General features: G+C 48.3%; 1 protein-coding gene across 4 annotated transcripts in view; it reads right to left on the reverse strand.

Annotated features, from left to right (window-relative positions):
- The window catches only part of LOC124118853 (Fanconi anemia group M protein-like), a 96,936-nt gene that overhangs the window by 45,365 nt on the left and 27,430 nt on the right, over nucleotides 1-24,141 (reverse strand). For all 4 annotated transcript variants that reach the window (XR_006858541.2, XM_046481127.2, XM_046481124.2 and 1 more), the window contains 5 exons: nucleotides 23,567-23,724; nucleotides 11,169-11,375; nucleotides 8,039-8,273; nucleotides 3,447-3,577; nucleotides 2,913-3,057 (listed from right to left, as the gene is read on the reverse strand). Coding sequence is in view for 3 of the 4 variants with exons in the window: in XM_046481127.2 (XP_046337083.2) it covers nucleotides 2,913-3,057; nucleotides 3,447-3,577; nucleotides 8,039-8,273; nucleotides 11,169-11,375; nucleotides 23,567-23,724 (876 nt within the window). In the remaining variant the exon portion in view is untranslated. The remainder of the gene's footprint in view (nucleotides 1-2,912; nucleotides 3,058-3,446; nucleotides 3,578-8,038; nucleotides 8,274-11,168; nucleotides 11,376-23,566; nucleotides 23,725-24,141) is intronic.

The following is a 24,141-nucleotide window of genomic DNA, read 5'->3' on the forward strand; positions in this document are numbered from 1 at the left end:
TAACCTGCATCAGCCTCATCCACTGAAGTTACTATAACCTGCATCAGCCTCATCCACTGAAGTTACTATAACCTGTATCAGCCTCATCCACTGAAGTTACTATAACCTGCATCAGCCTCATCCACAAAAGTTACCAAAACCTGCTTCAGCCTCATCCACTGAAGTTACTATAACCTGCATCAGCCTCATCCAATGAAGTTACCATAACCTGCATCAGCCTCATCAACTGAAGTTACTTACAACCTGCATCAGCCTCATCCACTGAAGTTACCATAACCTGCATCAGCCTCATCCACTGAAGTTACTATTACCTGCATCAGCCTCATTTACTGACGTTACTATTACCTGTATCAGCCTCATCCACAAAAGTTACTATAACCTGCATCAGCCTCATCCACTGAAGTTACTATAACCTGCATCAGCCTCATCCACTGAAGTTACTATAACCTGCATCAGCCTCATCCACTGAAGTTACTATAACCTGTATCAGCCTCATCCACAAAATTTACTATAACCTGCATCAGCCTCATCCACTGAAGTTACTATAACCTGCATCAGCCTCATCCACTGAAGTTACTATAACCTGCATCAGCCTCATCCACTGAAGTTACTATAACCTGTATCAGCCTCATCCACAAAATTTACTATAACCTGCATCAGCCTCATCCACTGAAGTTACTATAACCTGCATCAGCCTCATCCACTGAAGTTACTATAACCTGTATCAGCCTCATCCACAAAATTTACTATAACCTGCATCAGCCTCATCCACTGAAGTTACTATAACCTGCATCAGCCTCATCCACTGAAGTTACTATAACCTGCATCAACCTCATTTACTGAAGTTACCATAACCTGCATCAGCCTCATTCACTGAAGTTACTATAACCTGTATCAGCCTCATCCACTGAAGTTACTATAACCTGCATCAGCCTCATTTACTGAAGTTACTATAACCTGCATCAGCCTTATCCACTGAAGTTACTATAACCTGCATCAGCCTCATCCACTGAAGTTACTATAACCTGTATCAGCCTCTTTTACTGAAGTTACCATAACCTGCATCAGCCTCATTTACTGAAGTTACCATAACCTGCATCAGCCTCATTTACTGAAGTTACTATAACCTGCATCAGCCTCATCCACTGAAGTTACTATAACCTGCATCAGCCTCATCCAATGAAGCTACTATAACCTGCATCAGCCTCGTCCACTGAAGTTACTATAACCTGTATCAGCCTCATCCACTGAAGTTACTATAACCTGCATCAGCCTCGTCCACTGAAGTTACTATAACCTGCATCAGCCTAATCCACTGAAGTTACTATAACCTGCATCAGCCTCGTCCACTGAAGTTACTATAACCTGTATCAGCCTCATCCACTGAAGTTACTATAACCTGCATCAGCCTCATCCACTGAAGTTACTATAACCTGCTTCAGCCTCATCCACTGAAGTTACTATAACCTGCATCAGCCTCATCCACTGAAGTTACTATAACCTGCATCAGCCTCATCCACTGAAGTTACTATAACCTGTATCAGCCTCATCCACTGAAGTTACTATAACCTGCATCAGCCTCATTTACTGAAGTAACTATAACCTGCATCAGCCTCATTTACTGAAGTTACTATAACCTGCATCAGCCTCATCCACTGAAGTTACTATAACCTGTATCAGCCTCATTTACTGAAGTTACTATAACCTGTATCAGCCTCATCCACTGAAGTTACTATAACCTGCATCAGCCTCATTTACTGAAGTTACCATAACCTGTATCAGCCTCATCCACTGAAGTTACTATAACCTGCATCAGCCTCATCCACTAAGTTACTATAACCTGCATCAGCCTCATCCACTGAAGTTACTATAACCTGCATCAGCCTCATTTACTGAAGTAACTATAACCTGCATCAGCCTCATTTACTGAAGTTACTATAACCTGCATCAGCCTCATCCACTGAAGTTACTATAACCTGCATCAGCCTCATTTACTGAAGTAACTATAACCTGCATCAGCCTCATTTACTGAAGTTACTATAACCTGTATCAGCCTCATCCACTGAAGTTACTATAACCTGTATCAGCCTCATCCACTAAGTTACTATAACCTGCATCAGCCTCATCCACTGAAGTTACCATAACCTGCATCAGCCTCATTTACTGAAGTAACTATAACCTGCATCAGCCTCATTTACTGAAGTTACTATAACCTGCATCAGCCTCATCCACTGAAGTTACTATAACCTGTATCAGCCTCATTTACTGAAGTTACTATAACCTGTATCAGCCTCATCCACTGAAGTTACTATAACCTGCATCAGCCTCATTTACTGAAGTTACCATAACCTGTATCAGCCTCATCCACTGAAGTTACTATAACCTGCATCAGCCTCATCCACTAAGTTACTATAACCTGCATCAGCCTCATCCACTGAAGTTACTATAACCTGCATCAGCCTCATTTACTGAAGTAACTATAACCTGCATCAGCCTCATTTACTGAAGTTACTATAACCTGCATCAGCCTCATCCACTGAAGTTACCATAACCTGCATCAGCCTCATTTACTGAAGTAACTATGAGTTGGATAAAACATGAATGCAAGTTTATCATTGGGATTGCAAAACTCGAGGGAAGAAAGGCATGGGACTGTGAGATTGAGGGCAAAGCTTGAGGTCTTGCTCCAGAGGCACTCTTCTCAGGGGCTTACAATTCCTTCTATGTATGAGGCCTCAGTGGATGAATTGGTAGCAAGCTCAGAATTCATAACGAAATGCCATGTGGTGTTCAGGTTATTTTATGAAAGGTTAATCTGGTATTACAGGTTACTGTATTGGAGTTCAATGTTTGTTAATACCTCAACTTCATTCGCAGAAGTAACTATAACATGTTTGTACACTTGAACTCACCCTGTAGTTGGAGGAACTCGATTAGTTCCACTAGGTGCTCACTGCGCCTCGAGTGATCAACAAATTGTGTGTCCTGCAGACGGTTTTGCCATAACGTCCACTCAGTCAGAGATAATGTATTCTCTCCTTCAGTTTCCTTTTGCAACTGAAACATGTCACAATGTCAGATTTTGATCAAAAATGTATTTTTAAGAGTAAAAATATCATTTATACTTATCCTGACTCATACTAATTGCTTATCTCTCTCTTTTTCTCCTTGAGCCGCGCATGCACACCGGTAACTTGTCACTCTCTCATTTTTGTTCTAACTGAGTATATTGAGCAAAAACATACACAAATCCGAAAATTATAACTTAATGGACTCATCATATATATTTCAATCAAACTTTTAATACGATGAAACTGAAGTTTTGATTTCAATGACATACACATATATATTCTCATTCTGCGAAGTGTCTGTGATTGCTTAGAATATATTAAGAAGAAACTAATGACATCATAAAAGTTGGATGCTACTAGACTACAGTGAGAGACCTGGCTGCCCAGATAGAGGAGTGTGGGACGTGGCGGTGGACACTTGAAATGGGACACCAGAAACGCCTTCAGTTCACTGTACTCCTCTTCTGTTATTGTGGCTTCCTCGCTCTTGGGAAGCAACTTCCGCCCTGTAACCAGAAAACAAGAACACTCACTATACAAACCACACTGCTGAGACAGCCACATACACTACACAAACCACACAGCTAAGACAGCCACACACACTACACAAACCACACAGCTGAGACAGCCCCACTCACTACACAAACCACACAGCTGAGACAGCCACACACACTACACAAACCACACCGCTGAGATAGCCACACTCACTACACAAACCACACAGCTGAGACAGCCACACACTACATAAACCACACTGCTGAGACAGCCACACTTACTACACAAACCACACAGCTGAGACAGCCACACACACTACACAAACCACACTGCTGAGACAGCCACACTCACTACACAAACCACACAGCTGAGACAGCCACACATACTACACAAACCACACAGCTGAGACAGCCACATACACTACACAAACCACATAGCTGAGACAGCCCCACACACTACACAAACCCCACAGCTGAGACAGCCACACTCACTACACAAACCACACAGCTGACACAGCCACACACACTACACAAACCACACTGCTGAGACAGCCACACACTACATAAACCACACTGCTGAGACAGCCACACACACTACACAAACCACATTGCTGAGACAGCCACACTTACTACACAAACCACACAGCTGAGGCAGCCACACTCACTACACAAACCACACTGCTGAGACAGCCACACATACTACACAAACCACACTCACTACACAAACCACACTGCTGAGACAGCCACACTTACTACACACACCACACAGCTGAGACAGCCACATACACTACACAAACCACATAGCTGAGACAGCCCCACACACTACACAAACCACACAGCTGAGACAGCCACACTCACTACACAAAGTACACAGCTGAGACAGCCACACACACTACACAGACCACACAGCTGAGACAGCCCCACACACTACACAAACCACACAGCTGAGACAGCCACACTCACTACACAAAGTACACAGCTGAGACAGCCACACTCACTACACACACCACACTGCTGAGACAGCCACACTTACTACACAAACCACACTGCTGAGACAGCCACACACTACATAAACCACACTGCTGAGACAGCCACACACACTACACAAACCACACTGCTGAGACAGCCACACTTACTACACAAACCACACAGCTGAGGCAGCCACACTCACTACACAAACCACACAGCTGAGACAGCCACACTCACTACACAAACCACACAGCTGAGACAGCCACAAACACTACACAAACCACACAGCTGAGACAGCCACACTCACTACACACACCACACTGCTGAGACAAGCCACACTCACTACACAAACCACACCGCTGAGACAGCCACACTCACTACACAAACCACACAGCTGAGACAGCCACAAACACTACACAAACCACACAGCTGAGACAGCCACACTCACTACACACACCACACTGCTGAGACAAGCCACACTCACTACACAAACCACACAGCTGAGACAGCCACACTCACTACACAAACCACACAGCTGAGACAGCCACAAACACTACACAAACCACACAGCTGAGACAGCCACACTCACTACACAAACCACACAGCTGAGACAGCCACACACACTACACAAACCACACAGCTGAGACAGCCACACACACTACACAAACCACACTGCTGAGACAGCCACACTCACTACACAAACCACACAGCTGAGACAGCCACACACACTACACAAACCACACAGCTGAGACAGCCACACACACTACACAAACCACACTGCTGAGACAGCCACACTCACTACACAAACCACACAGCTGAGACAGCCACACTCACTACATAAACCACACAGCTGAGACAGCCACACACACTACACACACCACACTGCTGAGACAGCCACACTTACTACACACACCAGACAGCTGAGACAGCCACACTCACTACACAAACCACACTGCTGAGACAAGCCACACTCACTACACAAACCACGCAGCTGAGACAGCCACACTCACTACACACACCACACTGCTGAGACAGCCACACTTACTACACAAACCACACCGCTGAGACAGCCACACTCACTACACAAACCACACTGCTGAGACAGCCACACACACTACACAAACCACACAGCTGAGACAGTCACACACATTACACAAACCACACAGCTGAGACAGCCACACACACTACACAGACCACACAGCTGAGACAGCCACACACACTACACAGACCACACAGCTGAGACAGCCACACTTACTACACAGACCACACAGCTGAGACAGCCACACATACTATACAAACCACACTGCTGAGACAGCCACACTCACTACACAAACCACACAGCTGAGACAGCCACACATACTACACAAACCACACAGCTGAGACAGCCACATACACTACACAAACCACATAGCTGAGACAGCCCCACACACTACACAAACTACACAGCTGAGACAGCCACACTCACTACACAAACCACACAGCTGACACAGCCACACACACTACACAGACCACACAGCTGAGACAGCCCCACACACTACACAAACCACACAGCTGAGACAGCCACACTTACTACACAGACCACACAGCTGAGACAGCCCCACACACTACACAAACCACACAGCTGAGACAGCCACACTCACTACACAAAGTACACAGCTGAGACAGCCACACTCACTACACACACCACACTGCTGAGACAGCCACACTTACTACACAAACCACACTGCTGAGACAGCCACACACTACATAAACCACACTGCTGAGACAGCCACACACACTACACAAACCACATTGCTGAGACAGCCACACTTACTACACAAACCACACAGCTGAGGCAGCCACACTCACTACACAAACCACACTGCTGAGACAGCCACACATACTACACAAACCACACAGCTGAGACAGCCACACACACTACACAAACCACACTGCTGAGACAGCCACACTCACTACACAAACCACACAGCTGAGACAGCCACACATACTACACAAACCACACAGCTGAGACAGCCACATACACTACACAAACCACATAGCTGAGACAGCCCCACACACTACACAAACAACACAGCTGAGACAGCCACACATACTACACAAACCACACAGCTGAGACAGCCACATACACTACACAAACCACATAGCTGAGACAGCCCCACTCACTACACAGACCACACAGCTGAGACAGCCACACTTACTACACAAACCACACAGCTGAGACAGCCACACACATTACACAAACCACACAGCTGAGACAGCCACACTCACTACACAAACCACACTGCTGAGACAGCCACACTCACTACACAAACCACACAGCTGAGACAGCCACACTTACTACACAAACCACACTGCTGAGACAGACACACACACTACACACACCACACCGCCTAGACAGCCACACACACTACACACACCACACTGCTGAGACAGCCACACTTACTACACAAACCACACCGCTGAGACAGCCACACACACTACACACACCACACCGCTGAGACAGCCACACTTACTACACACACCACACCGCTGAGACAGCCACACACACTACACACACCACACTGCTGAGACAGCCACACTCACTACACAAACCACACCGCTGAGACAGCCACACACACTACACAAACCACACCGCTGAGACAGCCACAAACACTACACAAACCACACTGCTGAGACAGCCACACTTACTACACAAACCACACTGCTGAGACCGCCACACTCACTACACACACCACACTGCTGAGACAGCCACACTTACTACACAAACCACACAGGTGAGACAAGCCACACTCACAACACAGACCACACTGCTGATACTAATTCATAAGGTTAATTGTTTCCAAAATCCACGCAAACAACATTTGACATAATCTGTTAACAGAAATCATGGACATAGAAGCAAGCCATGAGAACAGTGATGATTATTGGCCATTCTGCTGAGTTACAACAAAGAAACAGTGTGAGATATAAATCATCACAACCACTGGGCTAAACCAATCTATACATTGCAATAACATAACAACATATCAGTGTGAACTGGCATCAGTTAATACGCCAGAAACTGATGATAAAAACACAAGTATTTTGATAATTTATGTAATTAGGTACACAACAGTCATTGTCGATGTACAAGTGGTGTAAATGGCAAAGGACAATTACTTAAACGGCAAACATGATCATCTGAAAGCTGCCGTTGATCAACTGAATTCCATAACTGACACAGTTTACAGCTGAGAAAGATAACAGAACCAACAGCCCCTTCTGGCAATGGAAATTGGCACTAGTCCTGTAGTCCTTGCCAAGCTGCCCAACAGTAGTGATATAATAAGAACTAGTAGAAATTTGCCACTTATAAGGGTTTTGCTATTTGTTACCATTATAAGGACTAGTGGACCAAAACTGTTAGTTTCTATTGTTGCCTTCAATAGTAAAGGAAAGCTTGTGGCCTATGGCTGTGGTCGGGAGCACTGTACAAAGGTTCAGCAGAATCAACTGACCCCCTACCTGTACGTGTTCCAGTCTTGCCTGTCAGGAGCTTCCGCTGCTGGGTTTCTCCTGGGTCCTTGGGGACTGGATTCAAGCGGGCAACATCCTTGACAGTGATGAACATCTTGTGACATGCTGGAGCAAGGCCATCAGGCAGCATTCGGGGATTATTTGGGTACAGATGCAAAGATCGTGCTCCATTAAGGATGCCTTTGTGAATACTACGCTTAGAGTACTGGCTCTGGTTGTAAACCTATAACAAACATTCAGGCTATCAACAACTTTCCCTCCTTCCCCCTAAATATACAATGATGAAAGGTGATGACATGCATTGCAACACATTTTATTTAAAATGTGGGTGTGGATTTAACCAAATTGTGCACCATTTCCTGAGACTTGGCTGAAGTTACCTCAATGCTGACAGGATTAAAATGTTAATATCAGGTAATCCAAACTGTTCTATTTTAACACCAAAGGTTATGATCTAAACTCTATTCTTATTGGAATGGAAATGTTACAGTCAAGATTAATTTAGAAATATAAAAATGTGTTCATGAATATATATCAGCCTCTGGTAGATTTCCATATTCTATCCGTAAGTGCAGCCTTTCATTTGATCGACTGTTTACCTCAGGGATGATAAATGTGTTTTTATACAAACATATTACCTTATAACTTACCCTTGACTGTACATTATAATTGATGACATTGTATGACATCTGGAATGGTATTAATATAAGTCTTTACTTGTGTACCGATCCAGATTCACACATTTCGTGATATAAATATCCTTAAAACATATACATGTTGTATCGACAGTTTCTACCTGGCACACACTGTCTTCCTCAAATACCTCAAATACTTTCAATTCATATTTCTCTCGGTCTTGTCAAGGGATCTACTACACTCTACTATCGTCATTCCATATATACCCGTGTGATCTTTTACACTCTACTGATGTAGCTCTACACCTACCCCTGGGTGCTACATCCATCCTGGCTGTACTGTTGTCATTTCGCACCTATCACTGAGGGCTACATCCACACTCTACTGTCGTCATTCCATATATACCCGTGGGATCTTTTACACTCTACTGATGTAGCTCTACACCTACCCCTGGGAGCTACACCCACACTCTACTGTTGTCATTCCCCACCTACCCCTGGGAGCTACAACCACACTCTACTGTTGTCATTCTCCACCTACCCCTGGGAGCTACACCCACACTCTACTGTTGTCATTCCCCACCTACCCCTGGGAGCTACACCCACACTCTACTGTTGTCATTCCCCACCTACCCCTGGGAGCTACACCCACACTCTACTGTTGTCATTCCACACCTACCCCTGGGAGCTACACCCACACTCTACTGTTGTCATTCCACACCTACCCCTGGGAGCTACACCCACACTCTACTGTTGTCATTCCACACCTACCCCTGGGAGCTACACCCACACTCTACTGTTGTCATTCTGCACCAACCCCTTCTCTGTCAGTGTCACCACTCTACCATGTCTGTGTCCCCACTCTACCCTGTCAGTGTCCCAACTCTACCCTGTCAGTGTCCCCACTCTATCCTGTCAGTATCCACAGTCTGCCCTGTCAGTGTCCCCACTCTACCCTGTCAGTGTCCCCACTCTACCCTGCCGCTGTCCCCTCTCTACCCTTTCAGTGTCCCCACTCTACCCGTCAGTGTCCACGCTCTACCCGTCAGTGTCCACACTATACCCTGCCACTGCTCCCCACTCTACCCTGTCAGTGTCCCCACTCTACCCTGTCAGTGTCCCCTCTCTACCCACCCAGTGTCCCCACTCTACCCGTCAGTGTCCACGCTCTACCCGTCAGTGTCCACACTATACCCTGCCACTGCTCCCCACTCTACACTGCCACCCACTCTACCCTTTCAGTGTCCCATCTCTACCCTGTCAGTGTCCCCACTCTACCTGTCAGTGTCCACACTATACCCACCCAGTGACACCTCTCTACCCACCCAGTGTCCCCACTCTACCCTGCCGCTGTCCCCTTCTATTCTGCCACTGCTCCCCACTCTACCCTGTCAGTGTCCCCACTCTACCCTGTCAGTGTCCCCTCTCTTCCCACCCAGTGTCCCTGCTCAACTCTATCAGTGTCCCCACTCTACCCTGTCAGTGTCCCCAATCTACCCACCCAGTGTCCCCACTCTACACTTTCATGGTCCCCTCTCTACCCACCCAGTGTCCCTGCTCAACTCTACCAGTGTCCCCAGTCTACCCTGTCAGTGTCCCCACTCTACCCTGTCAGTGTCCCCACTCTACCCACCCAGTGTCCCCACTCTACCCACCCAGTGTCCCCACTCTACACTTTCATTCTATTCTGCCACTGCTCCCCACTCTACCCTTTCATTGTCCCCACTCTACCCTGTCAGTGTCCCCACTCTACACTTTCATTCTATTCTGCCACTGCTCCCCACTCTACCCTTTCATTGTCCCCACTCTACCCTGTCAGTGTCCCCACTCAACCCTGTCAGTGTCCCCTCTCTACCCACCAAGTGTCCCAACTCTACCCTTTCAGTGTCCCCACTCTACCCACCCAGTGTCCCTGCTCAACTCTACCAGTGTCCCCACTCTACCCTGTCAGTGTCCCCACTCTACCCTGTCAGTGTCCCCACTCTACCCACCCAGTGTCCCCACTCTACCCACCCAGTGTCCCTGCTCTACCCTGTCAGTGTCCCCACTCTACACTTTCATTGTCCCCTCTCTACCCACCCAGTGTCCCTGCTCAACTCTACCAGTGTCCCCAGTCTACCCTGTCAGTGTCCCCACTCTACCCTGTCAGTGTCCCCACTCTACCCACCCAGTGTCCCCACTCTACACTTTCATTCTATTCTGCCACTGCTCCCCACTCTACCCTTTCATTGTCCCCACTCTACCCTGTCAGTGTCCCCACTCAACCCTGTCAGTGTCCCTTCTCTACCCACCAAGTGTCCCAACTCTACCCTTTCAGTGTCCCCACTCTACCCTGTCAGTGTCCCCTCTCTACCCTGTCAGTGTCCCCACTCTACCCTGCCGCTGTCCCCACTCTACCCACCCAGTGTCCCTGCTCAACTCTACCAGTGTCCCCACTCTACCCACCCAGTGTCCCTGCTCAACTCTACCAGTGTCCCCCTCACCTGTTCCTCCTTGCCTGCAGTGACCAGCATAACTATGCGCCCTTGTCTCTTCCTCCCTGTACGCCCCATTCTCTGCACCAGGCGGATTGGAGACTTGTGTGCATCGAAGCAGATAATCAAGTCCACATCCCCGATGTCAAGGCCTTCTTCACCAACACATGTGGACACTAAAGTGTTGTATCCACCTTCTCGAAACGCTTTCATTACCTGGAGGCAGTAATATTCCAAATGATAGAAATCATAGCAATCACAATATATACTGAGCCGGAAAAGAAACATCACCCCAAGTAACATTGCATGAAAAGTTGTCATTTAAATATCTGGGTAATTTTTGTCAAAGTTGCTAAAATTTAAAATTACTTTGTCCCGAAAAATGAAATTTGATGATATAAAAAACAAAGCAGATGACAATAAAATTGATTGCCCAAACGCATCACCGCAACGGCCATGGTAACCCGATGCACGTTAGTTCCGTGCAAATTGAGATGCACATGCGTTCCCCCATTTCTTGCTCTATAAAAATCCACCAAGATCGGATAACATTCATTTGTTATTGAATATACAAATGACCGACCACGAAGGGGAAGACCAGGAATCACCAGCCGATGTCAGGATAGTCAGATTGTGCGACAGCATCTTCAAGATCGCTTTATTACTGCTGCGGAGACTGCTCGACAGACCATGGGGAGACACCAGCGACACATTAGTGCCGACACCGTGCGTCGATGATTGACGAGCAGACACCTCCACTATCACAGGCCACGCAGTAAACCCATTCTGACACCACGTCATCGCCGGGACCGTCTTCAGTGGGCAACACAGCACCAGCATTGGCGCCACCAGCAGTGGAGAAGAGTCCTCTTCTCAGACGAGAGCCGTTACTGTATCTCAACAGCAGATGGCAGAGGGAGAGTCTGGCGTTATTCGGATGCTTGTGTTGTTGAGAGAGACTCGTCGGGTGGTCCGAGCATTGTGGTGTGGGGTGGAATTGATCTTGCACAGAGGTCAGCCCTGTGGTCTTCCAGAACATCGGTCCTGGGAGAGGCACTGGTGTCACAGCAGCTCGGTACATTGATCAATCTTGAGACCACACGCCATACCTCATTTGGCACCTGTGGGACGAGATTCAAAGACGGCTGAATGACATCCGACCAAGGCCGACTGCAGCTGAACTGCGTCAGGCGTTCCTCAGAGTGTGGGCTCAAGTGCCTATGGCCTTCATCAACCGCCTGATCCATTCCATGTATCGACGTTGCACGGCAGTCATCAATGCACATAACGGACACACGAGATACCTACTTGTGATGCAATTTCCTCAGGGACTAGTGTTGTGTTTCACTTTAAGAACATTTGACACTTTAATTTCAACCTGAATGACCAGTTTTGCCAAGTTTCATCTTTTTAATATGTCTCAAAGTATGTTTACAGTGTTTACAGTTTAAGGTTTCTCATATATATTTCTTGGTGATGTTTCTTTTGCAGTTCAGCATATTTAAACACACACTAATAAACATTTCTTAAGCTAATCTTTGCTTTCTTTCTTGTAATCCCTACCTTATACAAGACTACAAACAGACTACAACCCGTGCCTCGGCATCCACGAGTTATCCCCCTTGGACCCTACTCCTCATGTTCTACACTGGATGACATCAGATGTAGAGTACACAGTGGCGCCAATGGTAAGGCGGAGGAGGAGGACGAAGTAAGTGTGGGCCTATAGGTGTAGCATCAGGTAAGTATAAAAACATTGCATTTAATCAGAAATGCTCATGTTTTGCCTTATCTGCCGCTACACAGTACTTTATTTGACTGACAAGGAAGGCAGGCTTACCGTGAGTAGTGCCAGGCACACTGAAGAAGCACAAAAAAACTGTCCGGCGGGAAACCCAGCAGGTGACAGCAAGGTAGTGGCTCCCTGAACAGCAGGCAAGGGGATAAGATGCAGGTCAAGCCCTCTCGGAACAGAATGGTGGTCTGATGAACATCAGTTGACAGAGGGTAAAAGCAAGATATTCTGTGTTTGGCTCAAAAAGAGGCGGAAAAATGGGACCAAAACTTTACTAGGTACCAACATAACAGTACCAAGCAACCCAAGAGGGCAAGAGGGCAAGAGGGCAAGAGGGCAAGCTCCAGGTCATCATCAGGGCCGATGATCTCCGAAAGAGACAGGACGTGAAACTGCCGATCAGGTTGGCCGGGCAGTTGGTTTTTGGTGATAAAGTCTGAACAAAGGTCAATGTGAACCAAGCTTAGAGGATACTGGTCGAACCGGACACGGGTCACAATGAAGCTCGCTAACCCTAGCAGCTGTCGCAGGGGCTAGGGAGAAAGCAAGTCTTCAAGGTGAGATCTTCAAACGAGGCAGACGCAAGCGGCTCATACAGGGCCCGAGGTAAATCCTGCAAAACAACATTGAGATCCGAAGCTGGGGAGCGGATCTTTTTAGTCTGGTCCTCCAGTCAAAAACCTTGTACCATGGCAAAAAGGGCAGGGACCGAAGATAACCGGGAACCCCTAGCGATTTTCGGGACAGAATTGAGCGCAGCAAGGTATGTCGCAATCGTGGAACCAGCCAGGTGTCAGGATTGGCGAAGAAAAAACAAAAAGTCAGCCACCTGTGGAACGGTGGCCTCCACTGGGACAATGTGCCTGGACAAGCAGAAGGTCTGAACCGACCACCACTTGTCATCATATAAGGAACAAGTGGAGGTACGATGAAAATCCTTTAGCGGTCAATGAATTCTGGTGACACGCCAAATGTGCAGACTGTAACCGTTGGGGGTCTGGATGCGGCTGTCTGGTGTGAGGATTGAGCAGCAGTTTTGGCCATGCTGGGAGACATAACACGGATTCTCCTGTAAACTGAAGGTGCCTGGGAAACCAAATCTGGGATGGCCAGAATGGTGTGACCAAAAGCAGATCCAGAGGACCTGGGGGAGAAAGTACGCGCTGAAGCCGACCCAAGACAGAGTGAGGCCTTCTACCTCCCAAGCAGCTGGGTCCGAGACAGGAGACACATACACCGGCAGTTGATGGTTGCTAACTGTTGCATAGAGATCTATGTTGAGAGTCCCCAGGCGATCGCACAAGAACGGGAAGGCTTCCAGGTGGAGCATCCACTCTGTGGGGGACGGACGATCAGGTCTTGGTTGGGTGTCGGCTAAGACGTTGCGACAACCTGGAATGGAATGTGATGGGCTCGGATCACAAGAGGGAGACCGTTGGCCAGATGAAACAGGTGAAAGGTCTGCACCAGGAGAGAAGCAGACCGAATCGACCCTTGCCTCTTGATGTAATACACCACTGTGGAGTTGTCCGATGCGACCGTGAGACAGCTGTTGTGGAAGATCTAATGCCTATGACGAATCGCCTGAATGACCGCCTCCAACTCCAGATTGTTGATGTGCCACGCATGTTCCGAAGGAGTCCAAAGACCAGAAGCGGTTTCCTGGAGCAGGTGGGCGCCCCATCCTTGAAGAGATGCATCTACAAAGGGATGGTGAGTGGCCTGGAAGCATGTCATAGAGAAACCACTTAAGACGCTTGATGGGACTAGCCACCAGTCCAGGAACTGATGTAATTCCTGTGGCAGAGAAAGAAGGGAACCCGACAGGTCTGAGCACAGAAATGGCAGGAGAAACCGCTGAAGGGGACGCAGTAGAGGACGACCCATGGATGTCAGATCCTGAGCTGAGGACAACAGCCCGAGAAGTCTCTGCCACTGACGGATATCGAGAGGTTGAGAGAGGGCTCTCCTGAACCAATCCAGAGGAACCTGTATCAAGGAGAGGTCTGTCAGAAAGAGACCGCCTATGAAAGTTAGACGGTGAGAAGGAGTCAGATGATGTTGATCATCCAACCAATGGAGAAGGCAAAGGGTGAAATCGCGCTGAAGAGTCAGGGTCAGACGATGCAGTGACAGTGGAAAGTGCTGGCCCCGGAAGATGAAGCGGAGGAAACGACGATGTGCTGCATGAATGGGAACGTACAGGTAGGCATCCTGGAGATCTAGACTGATGAGGTAGTCCATGTGTTGAAGGAGGTTGTGCAAAGACCGGATGGAGATCATCTGGAAATGTGTCGGAGGCACTAGATAATGGAGGTTGAATAGCGCCAGATTGTGCATCATTCTTAGTTTGGACAAACCCTTCTTGGACACCAGGAAGACTGGAGAATAAAACCCTTGAGAGATGGAGTCGGCATCCATGAGATCCACTGCATTCTTGGCGATCAGTAGATCGATATTGGCCTGAAGATCCAGCACATCACGAGGCCGATACTGAGGTTCCAAGGGAGTGGTAGTTAGAGGAGGAATGGCACAGAACTGCAGGCGGTAACCATGGCGAAGGATCCGGGTAACGAACTGAGCTGACCCAGACCAAGGTTGGCGCATCAATTGCGTCTTGAACAACGGATCTCAAGAGGACTGTTTGAGCAGGGCAGAGCATCTAGCGATGGTGATTGATCCAAGGCAGTATTGTAGGTAAGTGGACATGTGCACAAGTTGAAGCTTTTGCCAATCCAAGACTGAAAGGACCTGGTCATTAGCCTCAGACGGATTCTTGTCTAAGCAGTCCAGTATGTCCGAGAGAGTGACGGAGAGCGGCATTCATTCTAACAAGTTGCGAATCTGTCATCGAAATCGAGGTACTGGGTTGAGAAGAACCAACGAGCATCAGAACGTCTTCATCAACAGGAGTGGAAAGGGTAGTGTTCCTTCCGAAATCTCGGAACTTGACTGCTGGTCAGGCAGTGTCATGTCGCTCATCATCCGAAGGGTGGTGAGGTGAAGTAAGGGAGGAGTCCAGATGTCTGTGCCCTGTGCTGGGACGCCAGATGACAAAGCATGCTGGGGAGGCGATGGTTGGCAAGACGAAAGAACGTCATGGCGACTGTACAGTGACCCATGGAGCTGGCGATGGTACGCGAAAGCTGGCCATGATCCGGTGAACACTGGCAACGGTCTTCCGATAGCTGGTGATGATACGGTTACGCCTGAGGACAATTCAGTGACAACTCTGTCCCGGCGATAGCTGACCACAGAACTTGACAAAGGCAGAAGTAGTGTTGGCAGGAGTATGAGAGCAGCAACGGGGACCAAAAGAATGGCAGGACAAAGTATCTGATGAGGCGCGGGAAGGCGGAAGCTGGCAAGATCCAAGCTGACGGGAGGCAAAAGCAGGTCGTCTGGACGATGCTGAAGGAGTTGTTCCCAAAAAGCACGATTGGCCGTAGTATTCAGAAAATCAAGCGATGCATATGGCGTAGATTGGACAGGAGCACCTGAATGGAACCGTCGTCAGCGGAACAGGTTGGTGGCGGCGAAGTATCAGACATCTTCCTCCTATAGGCAAGTTGTTTCTGGCGACGAAGAAGAGCCTTTCTGTTATGAGTCAGTAATTGACAAGGGAGCACAAAAAGAGCAGCGCAGGCAGTAGGGGCAAAGTTGATGTGGATCTTTCCCTTACATGGGCCTTTTACATAAATCACAATGCATGGAATACAGAATCACATATGAAGCAAAACATGATACTGGACAAAATGTGAACTAAGCGCACAAACAGAAAAACTTTACAACACAGTGTGAGGCGTGACTGGAAGCAATTCAAAAACATAATACGCCTAATTAATAGAATTATGTCAATAGAAAGCCATAATCAACAAAATAAATGAGAGATTCACATATAGTTTAAGAAAACTATAGCAAAAAGTACATTAACACACACCCTCATAAACACGATACTCACAAAAGTAAAAATGGCAACCAAGGCCCAAAACGTGCAAAGTTACGCAGCCCGAATAAAAATGGGTTTTTCAGATTAAAAACGATGTTTTATTGGTCTGTTTTCAGTCGTACAAATGGGTATCTCTCATACCCTCACGTCTAGTCGCACGTTTAAGAGGAAGCCAGAAGCTGGAATGTAAACATTAAACTTGTTTCCGTCCGGTTGCGCACGCACCTCCCTATGACATGTCACAAATCTCGAAGAATAAGCCATCAAGCAGGACTGGACTGGATTACTTCCCTGTGGGGATGGCTGGGTAGGAATGTACGACTGAAAACAGACCAATAAGACATCGTTTTTAATCTGAAAAACCCATGTTTTAGTCTGTTTTCAGTCGTACAAATGGGTAGAATTCGACGGAACACTGGAAGGAGGGTCGGGAAAGTAATCAGGCAGTGACCACTTTCACGTCGAATGTACCAAGTTCCTCACCCCTGTAGTGACAATAGAACATTCGACCAGATGCACGGACGAGACAAGTTGTTTATCACGAACGCACAGCATGGTTAATGCTCTTCGACACACAACTAATTATCGATGCGACAGGCCAACTGCACGCGTCAGTTGAACTGCGATCGAAGTGTGGTCGACGAATAGTTTAGTTACAGAGCAACTCGCAGTATACAAGGTAACTAAAACAGCATGTTTAATGCTCTTCGACTCACAACTAATTATCGAAGCGACAGGACAACTGCACACGTCAGTTGAATTGCGATCGAAATGTGGTCGGCGTATAATTTAGTTACAGAACTCGCCGTAGACAAGGTAACTAAAATAGCATGGGTAATGCTCTTCGACACACAACTAATTATCGATGCGACAGTACAACTGCACACGTCAGTTGAACCCGGATCGAAGTGAGGTCGGCGCATAATTTAGTTACAGAGCAACTCGCAGTATACAAAGTAACTAAAAAATATGAGCAGTACTATAATGTATGGGAAGACGATGCATACACCGAATAACCATAATAAAAAGCAGAAGTACTGCACGCAACAAAAAACCATAAGAATGCGTACATTCACCAACAGCTTTTATTGTAACCTGTAGTATGTCACGAAGTGTCAAGCAAAAACTCCAAAGTGAATAAAACACAAATTCACTGTCTTTTCTGAGAGATCTGTTGTGCCACCACGAGTGGACCAAACTGTTTGAGTCCTTCAACATCTTCTGTGGAGATATCTCTAAGATAATGCGAAGCAAACACTGAAGTAGATCTCCAAAAGCAGCCCTCCATAATAACTTGTAGCGAACAATTACTGTGGAGTGCTAATGTTGAAGCAAAGGCTCGAACTTCGTGCGGATGAGAGGAGGTTGGAGGTGCGAGTCCTTGCGCCTCGTAAGCTCTGAGAATTACCGCTCTCAACCAAAATGAGAGAGTATTACGTGTAATCTCTTTCTTTGCATTGGTTGAGAGCGGTATGAACAGCCGTCGAAAATGTTGTCGTCGCTGTTCAGAACGCTGCAGGTAAATACGAAGCGCACGAACTGGGCACAAGGTGAGATCAGCGTGATCATGATGGCCCATAATGGCAGACAAGGAAGGAATGTGGAACATTCTCGGATCTTGGCCAGGAAGTTGATTTTTCGCTAAAAAATCCCATCTGAGACCAAGATGGACGTTGCCATGGTTACGCTGATCGAACGTAATCCGACCGACGTCAATGGCATGTATTTCTGTAATTCTCGCAGCCGTAGCCAGCGAGAGAAGGAAAACCGTTTTCTGAGACAATAAGTCGAACGCGACCTGATCGAGAGGCTCGTAAGCCTGACTAGACAGGTTGCGCAGAACGACATCAAGGTCCCAGGCCGGCGGTCGGAATTTACGTGACTGATCTTCAACCATGAAGGCACGTAGAATCTTCTGCAACTCCGGTACGTTAGTGAGCTTGTCGCCCGTAGGAGACGGCACTACTGAAGCCAAAGCTGCCAGATATGTAGAGATCGTCGACCCTTTCAGACGCCGAGATGACCGGAGAGAGACTAGGAACTCCGCCACCTGTGGTGGGGTCGCTACTGCCGGGTTGAAGCCATGAGACCTGGCGAAAATGGAGAAAGTGGTCCACTTGTCATCTTACAGCTTACGAGTCGTGTCTCGATGTGCCGACGAGACAAGCGCTGCCACTTTACCCGAATAGCCTTTCTTCATTAACGAGGTCTTAAGCAAACCCAGGCGTGAAGCTGGAAGTTCTTTATCCCCGGATGCAAGTCGTCGGTGTGAGGATGAAGATGGAGGTCGTCTCGATCTGGCAACGGGAACGGTGGTTGATCGATGATCTGAAGAAGTTCCGGGAACCATGTTCTGGCCGGCCAATAAGGCGCGACTAAAAGAAGACGTAGGTTGGCCGTTTGACGAACTTTCACCAGTTGCGATGGTAACAGCACCGTTGGTGGAAACGCGTAAGCGTCTAGACCCCCCCACGATATCGCTAGAGCGTCGTGGTCCCATGCCCGTGGGTCTGGAACCGGCGACACGAATCGAGGGAGGCGGTTGTTGTACGGGGCAGCAAAGAGATCTACTTGGGGCAACCAGAGTCGATCTGTCAGCAGATGAAAGACTGTCGGATGGATCATCCACTCCGTGGGAGACGGCCTCGATGGTCTCGACAGGGCGTCGGCAATCACATTCTTGGCCCCCGGGATGTGACGGGCGCGTACGCCCATGTCCAAGTCGTCGACGAGGGCGAAGAACCTGAATGTCCGGTCCAGAAAGGCCGCCGACTGAGTTGTTCCCTGTTTGTTGACGCAGTGGACGACTGTGGAGTTGTCCGACTGTATCATCAGCCGTTTCCGACGGAGTCGAAGTTTCCAAAACTCGACCGCCCGAATCACTGCTTCCATCTCGAGGCAGTTGATGTGGAGGACCTTTTCTACTGGCGACCACAGCCCGGCCGCTTGGTCGTCCCCGAAGTGCGCTCCCCAGCCTTCCAATGACGCGTCTACGAATAGGTGTAGTATGAACGGAGGCTCGCTCATAAAGACGCCCTCGCAAACGTTCGACGGCTGGAGCCACCACTCCAGATGACAACGTAGCTGCGCCGGAAGTGGAACCAGGAGTTCGGGAAACTCCAGGTGGGGGTACAGCAATCTCTGCAGCGGACGAAGTTGAAGACGACCTTGACGAGTCAAGTCTTGGGCCGATGTCAACAGACCGAGGACTTCCTGCCACGTGTGCACCGACGCCGAGGCATGTAGAAGTCTCGGAACGCTGCTGACAATCTTGTCCCAACGGTCTTGAGGTACCTGGACCAGATTGACTCCCGTCTGGAAGCGTATCCTAATGTACTGTAGAACCCGAGTTGGTACCAAGTCCGACTTTTGAAAGTTGACGATCCACCCGAGGTACCGTAGTAGACTCAGGGTGGTTGCCAACTCACCTTGAAGGGCTTCTGTAAACTGGTGAGCTTGGAGCCCGTCGTCTAGGTAGAAGGCGACCCTGATCGCCTGCCGATGGAGCCATTCTACGACCGTCTTCATGATCCGTGTGAAAAAGCACGGGGCCGTAGAAATTCCAATCGGGAGGGCCGCCCACTGGTAAGGAATACCTTAGTATTCGAATCGGAGGTACTTCTGGAACTCGGAAGCTATTGGTACATGTAGATACGCGTCCTGAAGGTCTAACGAGACGAGGAAGTCGTTCGGTAATATCATCCGACGCAGAGAGCTGAGGGATATCAAGGTGAATGTGTCGGGTGGTTGGAGGTATGTTGCGCTCAACTTTTTGAGATTGAAAATAAGCCGCATCTTTGTGGAGTTTTTCTTGGGTACTAGAAAGATGGGCGAGTAGTACCTCGGCGATGGTGCCGATGTCCCCAGGCGAAGTACGGCTGTCTTTTCCACCAACAAATCGATGGCCGGCGTCAGCCGATCCGTTGGTGGAATGTGGAATGTTGGGGATGACGTCAGTGGTGGTGTCGATCTCAGGCGTGGGGCGTAGCCTGTTGTCAAAATGTTCTGAACGTAAGGGTCGTTGAGGAAAACCCACTTGTGGGCATAGTGACGAAGTCGCCCCCCTACCGGTAGCTCGTCTAAAGGTAGTGTCACCGGGGGAGACTCCAACCACGGCGACGGCGGGGGAAGGGACCTCACTTCCTCCCCCGCTGGCACTGTCCCCCTCTGGGAAACTTGGAAAAGGAGACCTGGCGACCTTTCCTGTCGGAATCTCTCTTGCGGGACGGCTGTCGAGGCACGTCCCTACGGAAGGCCCGTTGCACATTCTCGTTTCGGTAACGTCGTCGTGGGGCGTTAGAAACCGGTGGCCGTCTGGACAGGTTGTGTGAAGCCGAAATGATGATGTCACGCTCGGCTTCCCTGGAGTACTTGTCCAGAACGTCGTTGGTACGACCATCGAACAACTGTTGCGATGTCCACGGGGCCCGTAAGAGTGACCTGCCATGACGATCAGGTAGGTCAGTGCAGTCGATGTAACCATGCCCGATACATATCGGGACTGGGCGAGGACGTCCGAGATCCACCGTTGCATACAGGTGAGGACCGATGGCACCGTCCTGTCGTCCTCATCCTATGGTTCTTTCTCCTCAAAGTACACTGAGAGGGCCTTGATCGCTGTCGACAGCATAGCAAGCGTTTGCAGCTGGTGACGAACAGCAGTGTCCATGGATTCCAAATTTGGAGGGCGCTGGTCTCTTGAAGAGTAGCCCCCAGTCCAAATCCCTATTCATGGGTGACGAAAACGGCATGCCATAGATCGGGTAACGAGATCGACCAGGCGGCTTGCAGAAGCTCTGCCCAGGCAGAGCAGAGCCAAAGTTCTGGTCCATATCGTGAGCCATGGCTCTGAAGACATCGGGAGGAGAAAACTGAAGAGACTGCGGTGTATCTCCGACCTTAAAGCCCGCCTCGTCGGGTTGTCATCGTTCTTTGGGAGGCCTAGGAGGGCTGTCGTCACAATCCATCGTCGACGTCGAGTGTGGAGGCGTAGATTAAGGAGCTGCTGTACTAGTTGACGGGCCATGGACCCCCGACGTAGTCGTATCCTTCTTGGTCGACGCCGTCGAGGCGAGGACCGCCGTCGAGGCAAGGACCGCCGTCGAGGCGAGGACCGCCGCCGGGCTATCAAAGCCGGGTCGATATGAAAGTGAGACGAGGTCGTCGTTCTCACTATCTTCACTACGACGCTGAACTCCCCGAAACTCCCTTCGAGAACGTCGCACGTCCCCGTGGGGACGAGGGCTACGATCTCTAACTGTAGAAGTACTATGATCCCCATCGTAGTTATCGTCCGAATCGTACATTCGACGACCACGATGACGATGAACGCCCTCGTGTCGTGTACTGTCTCTCGACGAGGCACTCGTCCTGTTGTCCCGACTTGAACGGGAACGACTTCTGTGTCCACTGTCGTCCCGCACAACGTCCCTATCGTCGTTGGTAGAACGAGATACGGACCGCCTTGGGACCGTAGTCCGCTCATGGTCCTCGTCACCACCCGGTTCCGTCGTAACGGGGGAGGCTGAGTGACGCTCTCGATCAACCGAATGACGAAGACCAGTCGTGCGGGTAGTATCATCAGCAGGCAAACGGTCACGTGTCTTGTCGAAAACTGAAGTTGACTGAGGCGGGTCTTTATCAACTGATTTCTGAGGTGTGGTCGACTCGCCACCCCCAGGGCCTGATACGGAGGGTGCAGAGTCCAAGGATCCAACCGATGACCTTCTCTGCTTGTAGCGCTGGTCAGCGGCCCGCTTCGCCAACGCACGAAGATACAAGTTAAAGTTTATTGAAGACAAGTTCTCACATTCTTTACAACGTTTATTCCACAAACACGTTGAAAACCCGTCCTTAATGATGCAGGAAGGACAATACTTGTGAGGGTCTACTTTAGACAGTTTTCGTTGACACGAGGCACAAATGCCCGACATATTGCCACGTGTAGAATCACTGTCAAACAGCGAAACATGCGTTGAACACAAACAATGGATTACCAAGGATTACATTCCAGGAGTCTACAGGTAAGACATATTATTACTTTATAAGAACAACTGTAGATAAGCGATAAGTACTAGTAGAATACAAACTAGCAGTCTACCGCGAAAGACTTTCTCGAGCGACCAGCGCAGAGGCGCGCTGAGAGATTTGTGACATGTCATAGGGAGGTGCGTGCGCAACCGGACGGAAACAAGTTTAATGTTTACATTCCAGCTTCTGGCTTCCTCTTAAACGTGCGACTAGACGTGAGGGTATGAGAGATACCCATTTGTACGACTGAAAACAGACTAAAACATATAATTTACAAGCTATAAACCGCGAAGAAAAAGATATATCAAGCATGGAAAGGATATATGGAGGTAACACCACCTGAAGACGAAACTTGAAGATGATTAACAAGCTAAGTTGAACTCCTGTACCTGCACAAGTCTATACGTAGGGCAGACAGAGAAGAATATGAGGGAGTAGGCGCCAGGGGGGATAACTCGTGGATGCTGAGGCACGGGCTGTAGTCTGTTTGAACTGTCTCTTTGTTCTAGTACTGTCTGTTTGTATAAGGTATAAGGTAAGGAAGCACTGTGTGGCATCAGGTAAGGTAAAACATGAAATATGATTGATAACATTTCATCATTTCATGCTTAATACAATGTCAGATTCACTGACTTTAAGCTGTTCTTTCTGAGTGAATCCCTTGGTTGATTTCCCTGTAGATGACTGTCCTATGAAGCTTATGGCCATTATCATGGGTCTGTGAAGGTTCAACATGTCTGTGATTTCCTGGACACTGTCACGGTACTGGGAGAAGATCATCACACGAGTGGCTGGGGAATACAGAAAACCTTCACATCAAAAGGTCTACAAAACATGATACTAACAAAATTGAAATCAAAACTACTGATATCATTTCTTGCTTTAAAAACTGGACTGAACTTCCATTTGTTGTAATACAGGGCCGATGACAATGTTTCAGTCTGCTGCCATTCATTCAGTGCAAGTGACAAATACAAGAAGACTTGTATGTTCTCACATACTGTGCGATATGATACATATCATGATACCGTGCTCGCGATTTGATGTGTATCACGATACTTGTAGTTACTTGTTAAGCTTCAAGCTTCAGTAAATATTAGAGCCAATGAAATAAAACTAAGCACATATTTTGGTCAAACATATTATTTGTTATCTCTGTGACTTTAAGGAATGGAGTTTATAATTAGACACTGCCTAGACACTCAGCA

The sequence above is a fragment of the Haliotis rufescens genome, unplaced genomic scaffold (assembly GCF_023055435.1).
Source record: "Haliotis rufescens isolate VD_foot unplaced genomic scaffold, xgHalRufe1.0.p SCAF_3, whole genome shotgun sequence".
In the NCBI taxonomy this organism is placed as follows: domain Eukaryota; kingdom Metazoa; phylum Mollusca; class Gastropoda; order Lepetellida; family Haliotidae; genus Haliotis; species Haliotis rufescens.